The 23,954-nt window shown below is 44.4% G+C and overlaps 1 protein-coding gene across 1 annotated transcript in view; it reads left to right on the forward strand.

The window, feature by feature from the left end:
• LOC149463521 (epithelial sodium channel subunit beta-like) overlaps positions 1-23,954 on the forward strand; it is a 76,822-nt gene that overhangs the window by 36,604 nt on the left and 16,264 nt on the right. The window contains exon 7 of the mRNA XM_089675316.1: positions 5,486-5,558. Within this exon, the coding sequence (XP_089531442.1) occupies positions 5,486-5,558 (73 nt within the window). The remainder of the gene's footprint in view (positions 1-5,485; positions 5,559-23,954) is intronic.

Consider the following 23,954-nt stretch of genomic DNA (forward strand, 5'->3'; position numbering starts at 1 on the left):
TACCATACTCTTATGCTTGGACCTCTCCACTGCCTTTGATACAGTTGATCATTCCCTCCTCCAAAAAAAAAAACTCTATTTCTTTGGTCTCCATGACTGTACTCTCTGTTGGTTTGCATCCTACCTATCTGTAAGGGATCATCCGGCGGTACCACTAGCACTCCACTGAATAGGCATTCCCAGAGCACGGAATCTAAGTCCCAAGGTGCTTGTTCACCAGGGCCCCTGATGGTGGGGATGGACTTGGAGCACCCCGAGACCAGGTCGTGGCTACTGGGTAAACCTGTCAGTGGTAGTGGTATACGCCAAGGGCTCCCACGGGGAAGAGCCTGATATGAGGAGGTCTGAAGACCCCACTGGGAGGGACGGATGGATGGCTGAGCAGGTGCGAAGTCAGACAAGCCGAGTCGGTAACAGAGAGGACGGTACGGTACAAGGCAGCGGGCAGAGAATAGTCGGGTCACACGCCAGGTCAGCAACAGCAGGTCAGATCCAATAGGGGGCATTCAAGAGAGAGGTCAGGCAAAGCAAGGGTCTGGGCAGGAGAATATAACAAGGTCAGAGCACAATCCAGGTCAGCAACTCACAAATCACAGGTTCACAGGTACAGGATACAGGGAAGACCAGAAGGCACTGAATGACAGCTCAGGGCCATTTAAATATCCCGCCCTGCGCTGTCATTGGTGCCACGCGCGCACCCGCGGTCCCTACTGCGCATGCGTGAACTCGTTCGTTGCGGCCGGCCAGGTCCCAGCGCCCGCGTTCCTGCACAGGGCGGTGCACTGCGCCTGCGCTGAGCCCATCGCGGAGGTGATCTCCGACACTATCTCACCGCATCTTCAGTGTCACTTAACCACTTGCCTACCAGGCACTTATACCCCCTTCCTTACCAGGCCAATTTTCAGCTTTCAGCGCTGCTGCACTTTGATTGACAATTGCGCGGTCATGCAACATTGTACCCATATGAAATTTTGATCATTTTTTTCTCACAAATAGAGCTTTCTTTTGGTGGTATTTAATTGCCACTGGGCACTTTACTTTTTGCGCTATAAATAAAAAAAGTGCAAAAAATTTGAAAAAAAAATTTTTTCTTTGTTTCTATTATAAAATTTTTCAAACAGGTATTTTTTCTCCTTCACTGATGTGCGTTGATGAGGCAGCACTGATAGGCGGCACTGATGGGCACTGATAGGCAGCACTAAAGGGCACTGATAGGCAGTACTAATGAGGTGGCACGGATAGGCGGCACTGATAGACAGCACTAATGAGGTGTCACGGATAGGCGGCACTAATATGCAGCACTGATAGGCGGCACTGATAGGTGACACTGATGATGGGTACTGATAGACGGCACTGACTGGCATCACTGCTGGGCACTGACTGGCGGCACTGACTGGCACAACCCCTGGGCACTGACTGGTGGCACTGACTGGCAGCACTGCTGGGCTGCACTGGTGGGTGGCACTGGTGGGCAGCACTGGTGGGTGGGCACAGGTGGATGGCACTGGTGGGCACAGGTGGGTGGCACTTCTGGGCACAGGTAGGTGGCACTTCTGGGCACAGGTGTGTGAAACTGCAGAGTGGCACAGGTGGGTGCACTGCTGGGCACAGGTGGGTGCACTGCTGGGCACAGGTGGGTGATCTGCTGGGCACAGGTGGGCGGAGCTAGTGGGCGCACTGCTGGGCACAGGTGGGCGGAACTTGCGGGTGGCACTGCTGGGCACCGATCATCAGGGCACTGATCATCAGTGTCCTGATGATCGGTGCCGATCCCCGCTGTGACAACTGCCAGTTCTCGGCAGTACTTTCCTCACGATCTGACAGCATGAGGAAAGTGCAGCCGAGAACCGGCACTTGCATTTCCCTGTGATCAGCGTGTCATTGGACACCGCTGATCACGTGGTAAAAGGCCGCTGGGATCGGCCTTTTACCACATCACGTGATCAGCTGTGTCCGTAGGACACAGCGATCACGGAGATCGCCGGGTGCGCGCCCCCTGGGGCGCGCAGGAGAGCGCGTTCTGGGGGGACGTCATATGACGTCCACCCAGAACTGGCCGGCCACAGTGAAGCCGTCATTCGGCTATCTGCGGTCGGCAACTAGTTAAAGCTCTACTTCCTCCTCTCCTATTCCTCTTACTGTCCCCCAAGGTTCTGACCTTGGACCTCTCCTATTCTCCATTTACACCTCTTCCCTGAGTCAGCTGATAGCTTCCCATGGTTTCCAATACTTTTTCTATGCTGATGACACACAAATCTATCTTTCTACCCCTAAGCTCACCCCATCAATTTCCTAACGTATTACTGATTTACTACCAGACATATCAGACTGGATGTCACACCACTTCCTCAAACTCAGTCTATCCAAAACTGAGCTCATAATATTTCCTCCCCTTGCCTCTTGCCCTGATTTCTTGATGAAGATCAATGGCACAACATGTCAACTATCCCTGCATGCCAGGGTGCTAGGTGTAACCCTGGATGCTGAACTGTCCTTTCAAGCCCACATCCAATCCTTGTCCAAATCATACCGCCTCAACCTCCGCTACATCTACAGAATATGCCCCTTTTTAACCAATGACACCACAAAGCTTCTAATTCACTCGCCTTGACTACTGCAACTTCCTCCTCACTGGATTACCTTTACATAGGCTGTCCTCCCTCCAGTCCATCATGAATGCAGCTTCCAGACTCATCCACCTTTCCAACTATTCAGTGTCTGCTACCCCTCTCTGCCAATCCCTCCGCTGGCTTCCAGTCACCAAACAAATTACATTTAAAATACTAACAACTTACAAAGTCATCCACAACTCTGCCCTCAACTACATTATTAACCTAGTCTCAAAATACCAACCTAGTCATTTTCTTCATTCCTCCTAAGACCTCTTACACTCTAGCTCCCTTGTCACCTCTTCCCATGCTCACCTCTAGGACTTCCTGAATCTCTCCCATCCTCTGGAACTCCCTACCCCAATCTGTTTGACTATCTCCCACTCTTTCCACTTTTAGGCAATCCCTGAAAACCCTACCCTGCCCCCACCTAACAACTGTACTTTTATTTTCTCCATCAGCTCATCCCCCCCAGCTATTACCGTTTGTATCTCTTGACCCTCCCTCTTAGATTGTAAGTTCTAATGGGCAGGGCCCTCTGATTCCTAATGTATTAAACTGTATTGCACAGTAATTGTACTGTCTGCCCTTATGTTGTAAATCGATACATGTAAAATAATAAAATAATAATAATCATGGAAAGGAAATATTAGAAAGCTCTATCAAAGCAAGTTTGCTGTCTGATTTATTTCCTGAGTAATATAATTGGAATATAGAGTCCATGAACTGAGAGTTTCATTAAATTGTGGGTTAATTAAGCAAAAAGGAGTCTAGTGATTCCTCTATTATCCCCATACTCACTCCTTTTAGCATGACTAGTGTAGAAGAGATGTGCTAGTTAAGACCATAGCTACTGAACCATCCCCTACACAACTCTCTCGCTCTTTCACTCCATAACCCCCTCCCCCCAACTCTCAATATACCAATGAAGGAGACCAAACCACCGTTGGAGTAAAATGGCCATCTCTGCCTTTTATTAACAATTCAACTTAAATAACACAAAAACATTCCTTAAAACAGAAACATACAGGAGAAGTTGTTGGTCTTAAAAGGCACCAAACAAAACTGATATCCCCCTGCGGAACCATAATATTAATACTAAGCCTCCAGCACCGGCTTGGAGACAAAACACACCATCCACAATGCAGAAACTCCACCTTCCAGTTAAACCTTGGTTAACCGGATGTACTTGGGCACACCATACCACCGATGGCTCCCAACCATTCGCTTTAGCTTAAAATTATTTGCCGCCTCCAAAGACCAACAACCCCCCCAAAGCCAGAACAAACCGGGAACTGAAAGACCCAAACAACCCCAAGAGAGGGTGGGAGGGAAGTTTCCTCTTCTGCTGCCACTCCTGTACTGGATTATCGGAAGTCCACCACTCCCAAAGGTGCCGAAGATCCCACCCCGCACTACCCATCACCAATCAGGTAAACTGACATGTTTTACAACCTTCCCACCTTTCCTTAACCCCTTACTGTCTTTCCTACCATCTTCACATAGTCATGTCTGCCGCTTTTTTTTTCATTTGCTACGGGCACTGGTGGTCCAACAATGCAAATTCTTAAATAAGGCAGAAAACCTTTCTGAGTAAAGGTTCTCAGGTTCCTTGATATACAAAAACTTCTGTTACCATTATTATTGTACCTGATCATTATACACAATGTATCTTTTGAGATTTAGCCTTCTACTACCTTTGGATACACTCATCTACATTGCACTTCCTAAAATGTAATGTAGTCTTTTCTGTGCTAACTAAGAATGTATTTTAAAAACTGTAAGTTTTTATCCCTGTCTGTGTCTTTGTTAGGGAGATTCACCCTCTCTACTTGTCCTGTTTGCCATTATCATTGAAAGTGAAAGTAAAAGAAAATCCCATATTTTGGGTTGGTATCACAGAACATGAATAGAGAGGAACCTTCTAATGGGGACATTAGTTCTGCTGGCTCTTGGCTAATTGGCTGTGATTGACACCAGGGGGAACCAATGGCTCCCACTTGCTCTCTCAGCCAATGAGGAGAGAGAGGGGGCAGGGCAAATCTGCGGCTTCATGTGTGAATGGACACACTTGCTGTGGGGGCACCTGACAGAAGGGAGGGGCCAGGAGAGCATGTGAAGGACCCGAGAAGAGGAGGATCCAGGCTGTTCTGTGCAATACCACTGCACACAGCAGGCAAGTATGACATGTTTGTTATTTCCCCCCCCCAAAAAAAAAAATAAGCTATAGAATCACTTTAAAGTAATTCTAAAATATTATTTTTTTATAGAAAAAATACCATACATGTCTATACTTACCTGCGGTGTGCAGGGGCTTTGCACAGAGCAGCCTGGATCCTCCTCTTCTCGGGTCCCCCGAAGGCTTTCCTGACCCCTTCTTCCTGTTGGATGCCCCCACAGCAAGCAGATTGCTATGGGGGCACCCTCTGCTCTGTGTGTCCATTTACCCATGTAGCCATGGTTCGGCCACACCCCCTCTCTCTTTTCATTGGTTCACTGGCTGTGATTGACAGCAGTGGGAGCCAGTGGTTCCTGCTTCTGTCTCAGCCAATGAGAAGAGGGAGTCCCAGGATAGCCAAGACTCCAGTGAACATCGCTAGATTGAGAGGGGGTTTAGGTGAGTATTAGGGGGGCTGAGGGGAACTGCTGCACAGAGAAGGTTTTTTTGCCTTCAAGCATAGATTACATGAAGGTAGAAAACCTTGAGCCTTTAGAAACACTTTAACTTAAAAATCACTTATGTGAGCAAGGTGAAGGGGAGGGTGGGCAAAGAACAAGTGGGAGAGGAAGTGGGCTTTCATTATATTGGTAAAATATATTCTTGCTGAATTATCTACCTTAACTATCTATATCCATTCTTTACTGCTTTATTCCAGGTGACTGTGTGAAGTTGTATGAATTCAAATTTGCTCACGATGAGTTGAACTGTCATTGTCCCCTACAGTGCAGGTAAGTGGCTTCTGTATAAACCTCAGGGGCGAGCATAACATTTATGTAGGATGTGTAGACTGTGAAGTTGCGCATGGACCCTTTGGTCCTCAGTGGGAAATCAGCAGTTTTGTTTCTTTATATTTAAATCTGCTGCCCAAAACAGCATGCGTCCTGTACAGCATTGTAGTATGACACTTCCGTTTTAAAAGAGATACCTACTATGAGCTGTTAGTAGTAGTGCACCAGTATGAAAATTCTGGACCGAAACCTAAATCAAACATTCAGGATTCACTTAGCCGAAAACCGAAACTGAAACCAAAATGGACAGTTTTTTAAAAAAAGTTATTTTTTTATATATAATTGTATTATATTTGACTTTTTAATTAATATAATGAATTTAAATAAATATGAATTTGAAAAATACAATCCAGTAACGTAAAATAACTTTTACTGAAAGTAACACACACAAAATAAAATCTATCTAAAATAAAAAACTTAAATATGCTGCACAATAACCTAAAAAGATTCTAAAGGCTTAGTTTTTTGTTAAAGGAAAAAAACCAGACATGTCCATACTTACCTGCTGTGTGCAGTGGTTTTGCACAGAGCAGCCTGGATCCTCTTCTTGGGTTCTCCACAGGCTCTCCTGGCCCCTCCCTTCTGTTGGGTGACCCCACAGCAAGCAGCTTGCTATGGGGCCACCCTCTGCTCCATGTGCCCATTCACACACGAAGCCGAGGCTCGGCCCTACCCCTTCTCTTTTCATTGGCTCACTGGCTGTGATTGACAGCAGTGGGAGCCAATGAGAAGAGGGAGTCCCGGGATAGCCAAGACTCCAGTGTCGCTGGATAAAGATGGGGCTTAGGTGAGTATAAGGGAGGGGGGGAGCTGCAGCAAAGAGAAGGTTTTTTACCTTCATACAATGCATGAAGGTAAAAAAAACCTTGAGCCTTTAGAACCACTTTAAAATTAAAACAAAAAAAGGCCATTATCGGCACCTTTTTTTTCCCAGAAAAATGGCAATAATCCTATTTTAGGCCAATATATCAATGCATCACTAGTTGTTATGGCTTGTTCACACCATACCCGCATCTGAATCACACAGGAATGTGCTGTGTGTTCCTGTGCGATTCAACCCACAGGCAAAACCCCCCGCTTTTGCGATCTGCAGCAGGTGTCAATAAATGTAACAATACCCCAAACACAAGACGCAAACACAGTGCGTTGCCCACACCTGCCTGCGCTAGGCCGCATGTTGCATTTGTGTCATGTGATCCAGTTACAGTGCATTTCAAAAAGTAGTGTATGCACTACTTTTGGCACGTTGTGGTGCGATTTTAGCCCATTCAAAATGAATAGGCTTGAATTCGCACCACACAGAGCCACATGTGAACCGCACAGGAATGCACAGCGTGCTCCTGTATGATTGCGCTCCAGGCATGGTGTGAACCGGCCCTTAGGAGACTATCCCATGTAAAATGTAGTGGAGCACCTGCTCCCGGTCTGTATGTCTGTACTGACCAGGGGCGGACTGACCATTTGGAAACTTGAGCACTGCCCGAGGGCCCGGGGTCAGTAGGGGGCCCCATGAGATGCCCCTGGTACCTTTTTCATAGGCTTTTTTGAGTTTGAGCAAGGACACAGGGGCCCCATGATCCCCTACTGCCTGGGGGCCCCATGAGTTGTCAGTCCACCCATGCTACTGACATTAATAGGCCATCCATTTTTTATAAGGATACAGTGGATTCCTGTACTATGCAATCCATTTGTTATTTGCAGTTGAGCAACAATAATTTAAAGGGTAGTTACAACTATAGGACGCATACCTTTGGTGGACCCTTGTCCTCTCCTCCAGCAATTTTATCAATGTGCACATTATCGTGTAACCACAGAGATCTTTGCTGGGTGGACTGTCTACAGTTGTCATAAAGTAGGGTAGGCAATCTAGTTAACCACTTGCCCTCCAGAGGATTTACCCCCCTTCCTGACCATGCCATTTTTTATAATACGGCACTGTGTTACTTTAACTGAAAATTGCGTGGTCATGCAACGCTGTACATAAATGAAATTTATGTCCTGTTTTTCCCACAAATAGAGCTTTCTTTCAGTGGTATTGGATCACTGCTGCATTTTTTATTTTTTGCGCTATAAACAAAAAAAGACGGACAATTTTGAAAAAAAACCCAATATTTTTAGACTTTTTGCTATAAAACATGTCCAGTAAAAAAAATTTAGAATAATCAAATTTCGTCATAAATTTAGGCCAAAATTTATTCTGCTCCATGTCTTTGCTAAAAAAAAATCCCAATACATGTAAATGAATTGGTTTACATGAAAGTCATAGCGTTTACAAATGGCGGTGTATATACTGGGATTATAATTATTTGTTATTATCAGTAATGGTGGCAATCAGCGACCTTTAACGGGACTGCGGGGCATTCTGACACTGGGGGGGAACTGAGTAACTGCCACTGACATCATACAATGATCAGTGCTAATAAAAAGCTCTGGCACTGTACTAATGACACTGGGCAGGAAGGGGTTAACATCTGGGGTGATCAAAGGGTTAACAGTGTGTTGTTTTACATGATGTGCTGTGTGTGTTTTACTATAGATACATGCTGCTTTGTATTTCTCTGCTGTGCAGAGAAATACAAAGCAGTGTGTCCTTGCTGGCAGGAAAGAGATCTGTGTTGTTTACACACAGCTCTCTCCCCTGTCAGCTTTGCCCGACGACCGCTGGATGCCGGTGGGGAATCTCCAGCCAGGACCCGGTGACTGACATCCCTAGCCGCCAATGGCTCCCTACCTGGAAACGCAAATCGTGTATATATACTTGATTTTGCGCAGCCCTGCTGCCCTGTAGCAGCACTTCTACTATAGGGCGGTGGGCAAGCGGTTAAACACAAATGTTGTGATTGCTATTGTTTACTCTCAAGATATACAGTGGCTGGCTGCTCCTTCCATTTGTGTAGTCATAGACATGAACAATTGGCCAAACCAAGTGTTCATGTTTATGTGTGCCAGCAAACTGCACCATCAATCCAAACCTTTTTATAGTTTTATGTGGAATGGAGAAAGGTTCGAAATTTAGGCAAAATTTCTAAATGGGAACACCTGTTGAAGGTGGGATCTCCGCTATTTGGAGAAAATATCCTTTTTACTTCCTTCTCTGTCTCTGGGATAGGAAGCATGGTGAAATCTCCTCTGTGAAGACATAGGTAGCAATAAAAACTTGACACTATTCAAGACTATAAGAAACATTTTGTCTAGTTTTCACTTTAAATTTATGGGCAGCTTAAAGGGACACTGCCATGTGAGATTAATGGAGGCTGCCATTACTCTACTCTCCTTTGAGAATTCTTGTTCCCTGGCTGTTGCTCTGTTGGTTTGACTTCAATGCTGTTTGAGTTGCTGACCTGGAACAAGTATAGGGACTAATAGCTGTGACACGTTTCTGTTACTCATTTATAGCATGCTTGTTCTGAGATCTTAATTGATTCTTATCAGGTGCGGACTGACCGTTTGGAAACTCGGGCACTGCCCGAGGGCCCGGGGTCAGTAGGGGGCCCCATGAGATGCCCCTGGTACCTTTTTCATAGGCTTTTTTGAGTTTGGGCAAGGACACAGGGGCCCCATGATCCCCTATTGCCCGGGGGCCCCTTGAGTTCTCAGTTTGATTTGATTCGTACTGAACTCAGACAGTCAGGCATCCAGCAATTGCAATGGCAATCCCTATACTTCTCTCATGGCAGAATCACTTTAACTTGTTGCCGACTGCAGATAGCCGAATGACGGCTGTACTGCGGCCGGCCAGTTCTGAGTGGACGTCATATGACGTCCTCCCAGAACGCGCTGGGGCACGCACCCGGCGATCTCCGTGATCGCTGTGTCCTACGGACACAGCTGATCACGTGATGTGGTAAAAGGCCAATCACAGCGGCCTTTTACCACGTGATCAGCGGTGTCCTATGACACGCTGATCAGAGGAAAATGCAAGTGCCGGTTCTCGGCTGCACTTTCCTCACGCTGTCAGATCGTGAGGAAAGTACTGCCGAGAACCGGCAGTTGTCAGAGCGGGGATCGGCACCGATCATCAGGGCACTGATGATCAGTGCCCTGATGATCGGTGCCCAGCAGTGCCACCCGCAAGTTCTGCCCACCTGTGCCCAGCAGTGTGCCCACTAGCTCCGCCCACCTGTGCCCAGCAGATCACCCACCTGTGCCCAGCAGTGCACCCACCTGTGCCACTCTGCAGTGTCACACACCTGTGCCCAGAAGTGCCACCTACCTGTGCCCAGAAGTGCCACCTACCTGTGCCCAGCAGTGCCACCCACCTGTGTCCACCCACCTGTGCCCACCAGTGCCACCCACCAGTGCCCACCCACCAGTGCCGCCCACCAGTGCCACCCACCAGTGCAGCCCAGCAGTGCTGCCAGTCAGTGCCACCAGTCAGTGCCCAGCGGTTGTGCCAGTCAGTGCCGCCAGTCAGTGCCCAGCAGTGATGCCAGTCAGTGCCATCTATCAGTACCCATCATCAGTGTCACCTATCAGTGCCGCCTATCAGTGCTGCATATTAGTGCCGCCTATCCGTGACACCTCATTAGTGCTGTCTATCAGTGCCGCCTATCCATGCCACCTCATTAGTACTGCCTATCAGTGCCCTTTAGTGCTGCCTATCAGTGCCCATCAGTGCCGCCTATCAGTGCCCATCAGTGCTGCCTCATCAACGCACATCATTGAAGGAGAAAAATTACCTGTTTGAAAAATTTTAATAGAAACAAAGAAACTTTTTTTTTTTTTTTCAAATTTTTTGCACTTTTTTTATTTATAGCGCAAAAAGTAAAGCGCCCAGTGGCGATTAAATACCACCAAAAGAAAGCTCTATTTGTGAGAAAAAAATGATCAAAATTTCATATGGGTACAATGTTGCATGACCGCGCAATTGTCAATCAAAGTGCGGCAGCGCTGAAAGCTGAAAATTGGCCTGGTAAATAAGGGGGTATAAGTGCCTGGTAGGCAAGTGGTTAAAGTAATCTTTTATTTTGCTCATGAAGGACAAAGCAGCAGGTTCACTTTAGTCTCCATGCACACGCGGTGTTTTGATAACGCTGGTAACGTAAGCTGTGTAAAGTCACGTTAAACACGTGAGTTTTTCAGCTTTTTTTAGTGTTTTTGCATTAGTGTTTAGCGGCGTTGTGCTGCGATTAGCGGCATTTTCCCACCTTTGCATTTTTTAACACTTTTTTCTTACAAAAATAACCCCAATTTTTTTTGGTCAAAAAACATCCAAAAACACTGGTTTGTGGCATTTTACTTATTTTTGCCACGTTTTTGAACATTAGAGCTTTTATACAACTAAAAAACTCCTCTAGAAACCCACTAGTCCTGGGTTTTTTTTCCAGCCAAAAATCATCCCTGCCAAAAAACATTGATTACAGTTTATGTGTGCATGGACACATAGGATAACATGCTGGGGGGTTTACTGGCTGTAGAAAAATATGTCAAAAGCCAAAAACAGCAGCTGTAAAAACGTCAAGTATGCATGAGGACTTAATGTTGGTTCTACTAGCAGCACACACGTTCCCCTCACTGGGAGCAATGAAAAATACCCGGTACTTGCAGCTGTGAGGAGCATGGGACTACCATACTTTCTCCAACATGACAGCGCTGGTGCTTGGTGATCTGCTCCCATCCTCAGTCATTTACAAACCTAAAGTTGTGATTTTTAGCATGCACAGCCCTTCTTTCTTCTCTCCCAGCAGCTGAATGAAGTGGTGAGAAAGTCAAAAGGAGAAGGGAAGTTTGTGCCACTGTTACGCACTTATGTGTTCATGGATTGCCAAGGGTGCTGTGCTGGGAGCTTGCTCACCTCTCCCTCCCATCACAGTGACTGAGCTGTCATAGACAGCCCTTGTCTTGTGTCTGAGGATTGCTCAGCAACCAGGAAGCACTGAGCCACTTCCTAACACTGATAAAATTGACAAAGTGACTTATGATCCATGACACAGGTCTTTTGGTGTAACAAATGTAGCTCCCTCTAGGTAGCTAGGTTTGTTGTTTTGTTAGATAAAGGCTGGGCAGCAGCCTGGGATGAGTTAGCCTGGGACTGTGGTAGTGAGTTTACCTCAGGACATGCTGGGAAGCTCTACAGGTCAGGGATTATGGAGCCCTCCCACCCTTCCAGAAACTCTGAGAACTTTCTGGAAGAGGGGTGGAGGAGGGGAGGAGGCCCAGATCTGCATGTTTGATGGGAACTTGGCCAATCCCCTGGCAGGAGGCTGTGCATGGTGACCAAGGACAACCTTTAAATGTGGAAGAGCTTGGAGAGCAGTGTGCAGTGTCAGGTGAAAGATGGACAGAGAGGAAGGCTGGAGTGTGGAGCCTGGGAGGGGGCTTCAGGGAGGGGAGCCTACCTACAGGCAGGATGCTGGACGAAAAGACCTCTACTGTTCCACCGTCTTCTAGGGAGGACAACCTTTCAGCTGGGAAGGAGCCAGCCCAGCGAAAGGCCTACAAGTAGCTTCAACTCACCAAGCTAACAGGACAGGACAGTGTGAGTACTTCTACACCTCCTGGGCTGGATAAGGGGAGAGAGTGGTCAGGTGCAAGACCCAACTAGTTCTTATCCAGAAATTACTAGCTCTTGGAATTCCTTGCCCAGGGATCCCCTCAGTGCAGCTGGGTGAGGAGGAGGATTTATCTGGGGTCTGAGGAGGTACAATAAGGGGACTTTAGTGCTCCTTAAAAGAGACAGTGCTATATTCTTTCAGATCCACATCTTTTTTTGCACAGTGTACAGATTGCTAAGAAATTTGTCCTCAAGTTTACAGTTCCCTGAGCATCCCATATACCCCTATACCCCATCCAAGTTGTTAACCCCCTAATAAAAACAACTAAAAAACAGCTCAAGTACTGTATTACTGACTCTGTGCATGGGAAGATGTGAGAAAATGCGTGATGCCTGGCTGTGTACAGCTTAGGGAAACCCAAAACTCAGCAGCTCCTCAGGGGGTAGTGCTACACTAATGCTTGCTTAATAATTGCAATGATTTTGACCCTTCTAGTATCACTACCATATGCTATTACGGCACCTCTGCCATAGAAGCAGTTTATGGTTTTTCCTTCTATCAACAAATTCTGCCAACCATCTAGATGCTCCTTTTGAGGACCTGGGGTTGGGTTGTGCAACTGCCTACTTCCTGCATATAGACAGGAGCAGGGGTGGACTGACCATTTGGAAGCTCGGGCACTGCCCGAGGGCCCAGGCTCAGTAGGGGGCCCCATGAGATGCCCCTGGTACCTTTCATAGGCTTTTTTGGGTGTGGTTTGAGTGTGGGCAAGGACACAGGGGCCCCATGATCCCCTATTGCCCGGGGGCCCCAAGAGTTGTCAGTCCGCCCCTGGACAGGAGTATTCCTCACACACTTAATTGGAAGGTTGTTTTTAACCAAACTTTGAGTATTCACAGCTTCACAAAATGCAAGTTTTTTCTTTACCCTTACAAAAATATCACATTTCTAAATATATTGTTGTAGTGCTACTCTCATAGGAGACATAGAAATACAGTCCAAGTCTTCACTAAAAGCTTTAGACCACATCCAGGCACGTAGGCTCATTCACATGTTTCTCCAATGACCAGTCTAGGGGTGTTGTTTTTGTTATTTTTTATTTTTTGAGAATTTGGATAGGGTTGAGGGAATTCAGTGGGATACTCCAAAAACAAGAACTATGTACAGATAAGCTATAGAAGAGTCACACATAATATAACTGGATTTAACATATATAGGTAAAGTTGATCCAGGGAATATCCGATTGCCTCTCAGGGGATCAGGAAGGAATATTTTTCCCAGCAAGAGCAAATTGGATCATGCTTTGCTGGGTTTTTTTGCCTTCCTCTGGATCAACTGTGGGTATAGCATTATTGGACTTTTGTCTTTTTTCAGCCAGACTAACTATGTAACTATGTAAGTCCATGCTTGAAGCAAACAGTAGACTTCAGCTCAGGGGTGGACTGACAACTCATGGGTCCCCGGGCAATAGGGGATCATGGGGCCCCTGTGTCCTTGCCCAAACTCAAAAAAGCCTATGAAAAAGATACCAGGGGCATTTCATGGAGCCCCCTACTGACCCCGGGCCCCCGGGCAGTGCCCGAGTTTCCAAATGGTCAGTCTGCCCCTGCTTCAACTTTAAGACAGCAGTAGTTCCTTGAAGTAGAAGATTAAATGGACAAAGCTCTTTGGAACTCCAGCCAGTATCCCCTTTAGCTAGACGTGCAGCTGACTCCCTAGCACCAGAGGGGTTTAAGTAGCATGCAGTCTCTAAGATCCTTTAGGGGTGTCTGTACTTACAAGACCCAAGAACAGCTGGTTGCCTTCCTCTGTGATACCAGACCAGATCTTCAGTAGATGCCCCCTCAGTTTTAGCAGAACCTAGGTCTCAGCATTCAGGCCTTCAGGTTGCCCATGTGAGTTCTATGGCAGTAGATCCAGCAACATTGCCTGGGAAGACAACATGCCCTCTCCAGGATGGAACAATCTTATACAGGAAAGACCGAGAACTCGGTGTGCTCAGTTAATATATACAGTTATCCAGCATGCCTTTAGAGCCTCTCTCTCTGGGATAGGTCAGGGCTGTATCAATATTCATGCTGCCATCTGCATAGCTCCACACCTATCATCCAGAAACTAATCAAAGTTTCGGGATGCAGAGGGAGCTATCAGGCTGGCAGCAGCTGAACACACTGAGCAGACCTAACTAGCAGAACATAGCAACACTGATTACAGTGTGTAATTTTAGTTAGGTAAAAGCATTATTTACAATCACACTATTTATTTAAACCTAGCACCTATGTAGGAGGGTTCTACATTGTTACCTTACTACACCGAAAGATCTCTCCCGCCTCTTCTCTTGTGTTCCTTTTTCCGGGGGAAATCGTGGAGTTTTCCTCTTCCAAACCCATACTAAGGACCAGCATCCCACACACACAACCTTGTCGCAAGTTTTAAGCCTTCAGCAAATTATTCAAAATGACTTTACCTAGAATGAACTTTGTACTACAGCAACTTTAGCACGAACACTTGAAAAACCAGAAGAAACATGTTGTTATATCTAATTACTCATATTGTGGATTGTTCAAGCTATCTTTTTAAAGGGACAAGTTCCCTTTAATTTCTTTTTCTTTTCATCTTTTATGTCTGCGTTTCAGTTTTTGGCTTGTCTTGGTGAAAGAGATCAGAAATTTTTGTTAGATAACTGTGACACAGATTAGTTACTTTGAAAGCTGTGACACACACTCCCAGGAAAATCATCATATATGTTGCAAAATCATCAAAATAATCTGCCCCTGAAAACCATAAAAGCTAACAAGTCACTGAGTATTTTTGTTCTCCTTATTTTGTCCTGTGCTGGGGGAGAAATATTTGTTAGTTCAGTACTCTGTATGTAGACAGCTGAGCGATGAGGAAGCCGGTGTGAAGCCACAGAGCACATGACCCACTAAACTCCTATTTCCAGCCTGCTTCCAGCTGACTTCAGCAGACAGAAACACTTAGTCAACAACACCGCTAAGTCACATGACTGTATGGGGATATGTAGAGATCTATGGAACTCTGTGGTAGAGCTAGGTGTGTAATCAGGGACATAGTTACAAACAACAAGACCTGAAAATCAAAATTTAAAAACAGTACATGGTCATCTCTGTTTCAACGATTTTAATTGATTTGAATAAGGAAATACGTTTTATAAACATTTGGTAAGAACTTGGTAAGAAATTGTAAACACTCCATCAGAAATATAATAGAACTCTACTGACTTGTACAGCTAAGCATTGTGGGGATCTGTTAAGTCGGATCAGGTGTCAAGGGGTAGGCCCTGAGGTTGAGTTCACAGGCTAAAAGCCCGAACAACTGATGGATCCCAATGCAGGCCTAAAACTCTAATCCAACCATACTCATTGTCAGGGGCGTACTGACAACTCATGGGGCTCCAGGCCAATAGGGGATCATGAGGCCCCTGTGTCTTTGCCCAAACTCAAAAAAGCCTATGAAAAAGGTACCAGGGGCATCTCATGGGGCCCCCAACTGACCCCAGGCCCTCAGGCAGTGCCCGAGTTTCCAAATGGTCAGTCCGCCGCTGCTCATTGTCATTGTAAGAGTGTCAATCAACGTATGAAGAGAAAAACCCTTGATACAAAAAACATTAGACATGTGCACACCATAAATTTTTGCTTCATTTCGAATGCATTCATTCACTTAAAAATTTCGTTTCATCATATTCCTTTTGTTGAACCAATTCGTTTACGGAATTTGTTTCTTCAGCCTAAATTTTTAAGTGAATGAATGCATTCGAAATGAAGCAAAATTTTATGGTGTGCACATGTCTAATGTTTTTCTTCAGCATTCATTCTGTATATTTGTTGGTCCAGATGGATACAAAAAATGTTGCAGCTTTTCCTGAAGATTGCTATATATTTGATCTATTATAAAATTGGATTCAAATCAGAATGATTTGATCTTTTTGGGTGCTAGACCAAACCACCAAGAAAATGGCATCAGCTGATTAGACAATATTGACTGGCGCCATGTGCATCCGAACTAACGAAATTCAGATCCATTCGTTATCCAAATTCAAATTATCAAATGAATTTGAAAATTCAATTCATTTGCCTATGGGTCTGAACTACTATCTCATTACGTGACATCCTATGAATGAAACATGCATTTGTTAATTTCGTTATAACTTTTTTCAAATTTGTTACTATGTCCATTCGGAGATTCGTATATATGCAAATCTCTGAAAATGAATTTTTCATACGAAACTAAACGCACATGTCTAGAAGGCAGCTCCCTTCTCCAGCAGGAACCCGCCACCCCTACCCCCCCCCCCCCCAAATCCAAGCTCATGTAAAGAACTTAATACAGCATATTTATGAGTTTCAGACCCTCTCAAATCTCCTCCTGTAAAATGATAGCCAATTGTTCTTTACCAAAGATTTTATTAAGCATGTTGAAAGAAACATACAAACCATGACAAATTGTATGATACAAAGTGACAACAAACAATAGAGGATAGGGAAACATCATACAACAAACACAGAAATACACATATAAGACCCACGCTGTGGTCTAGATAACTGTGTAAGGCAGAGGGCCACAAGATCCAAAACCACATTCAGAAATATAAAAGCTACATTTGAGAAGGCAGCAGAAAAAAAAAAAACACAAAGAGAGCCACGGCCTCATGAGGCAATATTGTCCCAGAGAATCATAGATTTGTTAGATAACAATAACAAATGATAGACAATTGGTCTAATATAAACAAACCATATGAAAGAAGAGAGAAAGAAGAAAAAAAGAGTCAAGTAGATCCAGAGTGGGCCAAGGGGCCAACCCCCCCCCCCCAGACCCCCCCAATCCATAGAAAACAGGAAAACAAAAGGAAGAAAAAGAGCGGAGAGAAGAAAGAGACAGGCCAGCAAAGACATGGAGTTCGGGGGGGAGACACGATCCCCACATAAGGGGAATGGAGAGCCAAAACCCAATACATCCTAGATTAGTAAGTTTTGTGGTTAAACGAGAAACCGGATGGTAATCCACCCACGGTTGCCAAACAGAGAGAATCTTATCGTGTTTATCCTCCAACACCGTCGTCAATTTTTCGTTGATAAAGAAACCTTGGATTCTGGACCTGACCTCCTGAAATTGTAGAGTAGGGGATTTCCAAGAGCCAGCAATAGTCTGCTTAGTAGCCATAAAAAAAAATTGACCAGTGAGCGGGGTCTGTGAGGTAGACCACGAGATAGCTAATTTTTCATGCAGCTTTATCCATCAAATCTTATATTTGGTCACTATAATGTCTATCATGGGTGATTTCTGGGCTTTAGTGATAGACAATTTTGCTGCCAAAACATGTAAGGAATTAGTGTCTGGGAAGAACCATTCAGGAGAGCCATGTGAGCATTTTCTGGACTTTGATATTGGTAATGCAATGGATCAGAGTATATAATCTTGTCCAGAACTGCTTAATTTTAGGGTCACTATAAATTATATACTCCTTTCAGTGTTTTGTTAACACAAAAGACAAATTGGCCTTTCCTCCAATCATGACGATAACTCTGTGGGACACTGATAGCTCCACACCATGGCATGAATTTTATGAATGAGCTTTAAAATGCAAACCATGGCTAACATTATGGTATAAAACAGAAGATAGCAATAGGAGGAGGATTCTTCTTCTGGGGGCTGCCTGGTTTATGTGGACAGACCTGTGCCAGGTTTCTGGGTCTGCAAGGGGTGAGCAGGAGGGGCGGCTACCCTGGGCATTACTAGATAATGAAAAAAACTCCTGCGCTCAATGGAAAACCTATTAATAAGCAGCACACACTCGTCTCAACCACAAGGAAAGAACATAAAAATACAAAAAATAGTGCAGCGCTAACAACCTATGCTAAAATACAAATGAGATAAATGGAAATATCACATATAGAATGCACAATAAATATTCTGTGTTAGGTGCTCATAAAATGAATACTATGTGCAGCAGTCCATAAATGCCAATGATGGTGAAAAATCACAGCAAAACTCCGTGAGGTGATCACAGTGCCACTCAGTGTGCGGTCAATCCACAGATGGCCAAGATGGCCCCTCGCCTCCTTGATGCGACCCACTGGGCCAAGCAGCTATGTAGGTGACCTTATACACCCAATAAGGTATCATCAAAGGATGGAACGTATGGATAGATCCCTCCAATATCTTCTCCTATCTCCTAGGTACTCGATTCCACAAAACCGTTTAAGATACAATTAAAAACAAAGAAGATCCTCCATAGTGTAATCCAGTTTTAATAATATGAATACATGAATATAAATAAAATGCCCACTCACATGTAAAATGACAAAGATCAGCTTTTTCCCATATCATGGGTGTGTTTCCATGGTTCTCATGCTAAGAAATGCATGCAGCTCCACTTGCTTTAGTATAGGTTGTTAGCGCTGCACTATTTTTTGTATTTTTATGTTCTTACCCTGGGCATTGTGGTATCATGTGAGGTGGGGGAGCACAACAAGGAGATTGGGGGGGAGGGGATTTGTGTTGGGAGGGGGAATTTGGGGGGAGCAGCAGTGGGTAAGAATTGTTCTAGGAGGGGAGGTGTGCTAAGAGTGGTGATTTCACGGGATTTGTATTGGGAGAGAGGATTTGGGGGGTTTGTGTTAGAAAAAGTGATATGGTGGGGGGAGGGGTTTGTGCTAGGATGGGAAATGTTTTTATTGGGGGAGGGGGGAAATTGTACTAGTAGGATGATTGAGTGGTATTTGTCCTAGGAGGGAAAATTTGGGGGAGGGGGAATTGTGCTAGGATGGGGGATTTGGGAGGGGAAATTGTGCTGGGGGGGGGGGGGATTTGGAGTGAGGAGGAGACGATTTGTGCTTTGAGGGGAATTTTTAAGAGTAGAGGATTTGTGCAAGGAGGGGGCATTTTTTTGGGGGGGGATATTTGTGCCGGGGCATATGGAAAAAGAGAGGGTTTGAGCTGGGGAGATGGGGGGGGGGCATAGATTTGTGCTTGTAGGGGAATTTTGAAGAGTAGAGGATTTGTGTAAAGAGGGGGCATTTTTTTGTGGGGGGGGATATTTGTGCTGGGGTATATGGAAAGAGAGAGGGTTTGAGCTGGGGAGATGGGGGGGGGCATAGATTTGTGCTTGGAGAGGGGATTTCAGTAGGGGGGGCAGATTTGTACTGGGAGAAGGGGGAATTTATGCTTAGTGGGTAAGCATGCAGATTAGTGCTTGATTTTTGGGAGGAGAGGAGGAGATTTTTGCTGACACGTAATGCTCATACATCTTTGTTGGGGGGGGGGCACAATTTTGCAAGTTCTCCCTGGGCTCTAGATGACTTTGTCCTGGCACTGTACACATGTGCTGTGACCTTTATGAGGAGTTCCCAATGTTCCTGTTTGATTGGAAACTATGATGAGTGTAACAGGAGGATCCAGAAAACAAAAAGGAAGGGGGGACTCGAAACTCCCAGGTGGACAAGAAGAAAGTAAAGAATTATGCCAGGCAGATCTCATTGTCAGAGTATGCAAGACCTATATGAAGTCAAGGCCTGACTCAGCCCACCAGGTTGTTGGAAATATTCTGGGCTCACAGGATTAAACCGGAAGACCTGAATTTATCTCTACGTGGGCATTCTGGAAACCATTTTGTTCTTTATATTCTATTTTCATGGTTTCTAAACAATGGTTCTAACAGCAAACAGTTTTTTAGTTTCCCAGTTTCTTACAGCATACTTTCCCAGGGTATAAATTTTGGGGGGTATGGTTATACCAGACAGCTACAAAATAAAGACTGGACATGGTACCAAGCTGCAAGATAAACTGAGGACTCCACTTCTTGATTGAGCAAAGGACAAAAGAACGGTTCACAATGATTTTGTTTTTCAATGATTTTTTTCCATGAACGTCTGGAAAAGAGTTCATATTGTACTTTACATTGCATATGGTGCAGGGGCGGACTGACTATTCGAGCACTCGGGCACTTCCCGAGGGCCCAGGGTCAGTAGGGGGCCCCATGAAATGCCCCTGGTACCTTTTATGGGCTTTTTTTCAGTGTGGGCAAGGACACAGGGGCCTATTGCCCGGGGGCCCCATGAGTTGTCAGTCTGCCCCTGATATGGTGTTATTATTACTTGACAGGATTTTTTTAATCAAAATGTCAATTGTATTATTATTATGGCAAATTAATACTTGCATAATTAAGTAATTTGAGTTTTATATTTCTATATTCTATTCCATATACATATATATCTTATCTATACTAATTGTTTTTTTTTTTTGTTAATGTTCATTTTTTGATGCAAGAATGCAGTTAAATAGCCACAACATTTGGCTAGTAGAACAATGCAATATTGAAAGCATACTGTTTGTTAGTATTGTATGAGAACTAGGTATCAGTGCTGGGTCTAAGGATGGACATTAAGAAACAAATAGACGGATGGCTGTTGGTCTAACACAGCAATGGGCAAACTACGGCCCGCGGGCCGTATACGGCCCGGCGGACCTTTTAATCCGGCCCGCGGAGCGTGGTAAACATCGGCTGTCAGAATGTGTGTAGGCGGGGCAGCGTGAGGAACATGAGGGGAGGGGAGCTAGGCTCCTCTCACAGTCCGCCCTGAAGACCGGAACGGAGTGGGAACACGGCGAGAGGAACGCGCGGAGAAAAGGTAAGTGAATTGACACAGGGGGGACTTGGGGACTTAATATGGGGAATGAATTACTATAGGGGGGATGAATTACTATAGGGGGGATGAATTACTATATGGGGGATGAATTACTATATGGGGGATAATTACTATGGGGGATGAATTACTATGGGGGATGAATTACTATATGGGGGATGAATTACTATGGGGGATGAATTACTATGGGGAAGGAATTACTATATGGGGGATGAATTACTATATGGGGGATGAATTACTATATGGGGGATGAATTACTATATGGGGGATGAATTACTATGGGGGGTGAATTACTATATGGGGGATGAATTACTATGGGGGATGAATTACTATATGGGGGATGAATTACTATGGGGGATGAATTACTATATGGGGGATGAATTACTATGGGGGATGAATTACTATATGGGGGATGAATTACTATGGGGGATGAATTACTATATGGGGGATTAATTACTATATGGGGGATGAATTACTATATGGGGGATGAATTACTATGGGGGATGAATTACTATATGGGGGATTAATTACTATATGGGGGATGAATTACTATATGGGGGATGAATTACTATGGGGGATGAATTACTATATGGGGGATGAATTACTATGGGGGATAAATTACTATGGGGGATGAATTACTATATGGGGGATGAATTACTATATGGGGGATGAATTACTATGGGGGATGAATTACTATGGGGGATGAATTACTATATGGGGGATGAATTACTATGGGGGATGAATTACTATGGGGAAGGAATTACTATATGGGGGATGAATTACTATATGGGGGATGAATTACTATATGGAGGATGAATTACTATATGGGGGATGAATTACTATGGGGGGTGAATTACTATATGGGGGATGAATTACTATGGGGGATGAATTACTATATGGGGGATGAATTACTATGGGGGATGAATTACTATATGGGGGATGAATTACTATGGGGGATGAATTACTATATGGGGGATGAATTACTATGGGGGATGAATTACTATATGGGGGATTAATTACTATATGGGGGATGAATTACTATATGGGGGATGAATTACTATGGGGGATGAATTACTATATGGGGGATTAATTACTATATGGGGGATGAATTACTATATGGGGGATGAATTACTATGGGGGATGAATTACTATATGGGGGATGAATTACTATGGGGGATAAATTACTATGGGGGATGAATTACTATATGGGGGATGAATTACTATGGGGGATGAATTACTATATGGGGGATTAATTACTATGCTTACTATGGGGGAATATTACTATACTTACTATGGATGACACATACGCATCATTCATCTACTCTTGGTTCGGCCCCCGGGTCCAATATATGAACCCATTGAGGCCCTCAAGTCAAAAGGTTTGCCCACCCCTGGTCTAACATCTAGCAGATGATGCAATGAAGAGAGGCTTTATCTGTTAAAGCGTAAAATATCTTTTTAATTAAGATTAATTATAATAACTAAGATAACTTTTAATTGGAGGGTAGGATATCAATTGGAGGGTCATTGGTTAACACTCTTGTTTGAAACCATTGTGTATATTGAAGACATTGTACTGTTGATTGTTGGGTACCTGTAGACAAGATTTGAATGAAAGATTCCCAGATATCAAAAAATTTTTGGACCCGTGACACCTTATGCAAGGAAGCTTCCACATAGTCCATACAAAAAACATAGGAAAGTTTGTCTATAAACAAAGGAATGGTGGGGGGGTTCTAGGTAGCAGGGGTGGACTGACCATTTGTTAAACTCGGGCACTGCCCGAGGGCCCAGGGTCAGTAGGGGGCCCCATGAGATGCCCCTGGTACCTTTTTCATAGTTTTTTTTGAGTTTGGGCAAGGACACAGGGTCCCCATGATCCCCTATTGCCCGGGGCCCCATGAATTGTCAGTCCGCCCCTGCTGGGTAGATCCGCTTATGTAAAATGTTTTTTCTTGCTACAAGGGATATGACAATTAGGAGTTGTTTACATCCTCTTAAGATCTTTACACCTGGTATGGTGATTAGGCCAAGGAGCGCCAGATTCAGGGGTTACAGGTAAGTAGTGTGTGATGTCATAATGCACACCTATGTTCCAGAATCGTTTAGTCTTGGGACATGCCCAGAAGGCATGGAACAAGTCTGCATCTAATTGTCCACATTTCAGGCAGCAAGAAGTGGAACTTAGGCCCATAAGATATGAGCAATGTGGAGATATATGAAAATGATGGAGAAATGAAGCATCATATCGCGGTGCATTGTAGCTTTAATTATTCCTAAAGAAAAACATGATTTTAAAGGTGTGTCAACCTGAAGTTGGGGGAAAGTCTTGGTCCATCTGGCAAGACCAGCTGTAGTGGAGGTATAGTCCAGGGATTGCCAGCAAAAATTTTATAAAGTGGAGATAGCTTTTTTTACTAGGGTTTCGATAGCCTAAAAGTGTGTCCAATTAATTTGTCTAGTCCTTTTGAGAAAATGTTTTATTGTAGAGACAATGTAGGATTTCACTATTTGGAAAAGGAACAGGTTGGTAGACAAGTATGGAAAGTATTGGAGGGGAGAGGTCGCTTATTGTTTACATCCACCAAGGATTTTATAAAAGGAAGACCTGCATGATGCCACTGCCTAAGGGTAGGAAGTCCAGAGGACTCCAGGAGATCTGAAGTGTTCCACTATATTAATTGTTTTTTTAACAATTAATACATATTGGTATATATTGTGGATATTATGTATAAATTATTAGTTTGAGTCCATTATATTACAAAGTCTGTATCGACTGTATGCTACAGAACAACTTAGATAATGAAGAAGTCTCAGTACAAATGACCTCAACGAATGTCTGTAAGATGTATAGGTAGGATTTTTTCCTCCAGAATCACATAGGCAATATTTTTTTTTAATTTTAATCCTCTGAGGGAGGGGGTTCTCTTTAAATATCCCCAAAGCTAATTTTAGCTTCTAGTCAATGGTTTAGCTGGGTATATATATGACAAAGTAAACAACTTAGTGGAACATTTCTTGACCACAGATAGATTCTCAGCTTATTGGATTGGCTTTTGTATGGTATTCTATTTCAATTCATGCCAAGGTCATTGAACTTTGAATATCTGGTTCTAAAGCGATCACGTGGTTGATTTGCATAGCTGTTCATCAGGGCCGCTGTTAGATATCACAGGGGC

Source organism: Staurois parvus, unplaced genomic scaffold (genome assembly GCF_062004578.1).
Source record: "Staurois parvus isolate SC_StPar_1 unplaced genomic scaffold, SC_StPar_1.0 ptg000154l, whole genome shotgun sequence".
NCBI classification, from domain to species: Eukaryota; Metazoa; Chordata; class Amphibia; order Anura; family Ranidae; genus Staurois; species Staurois parvus.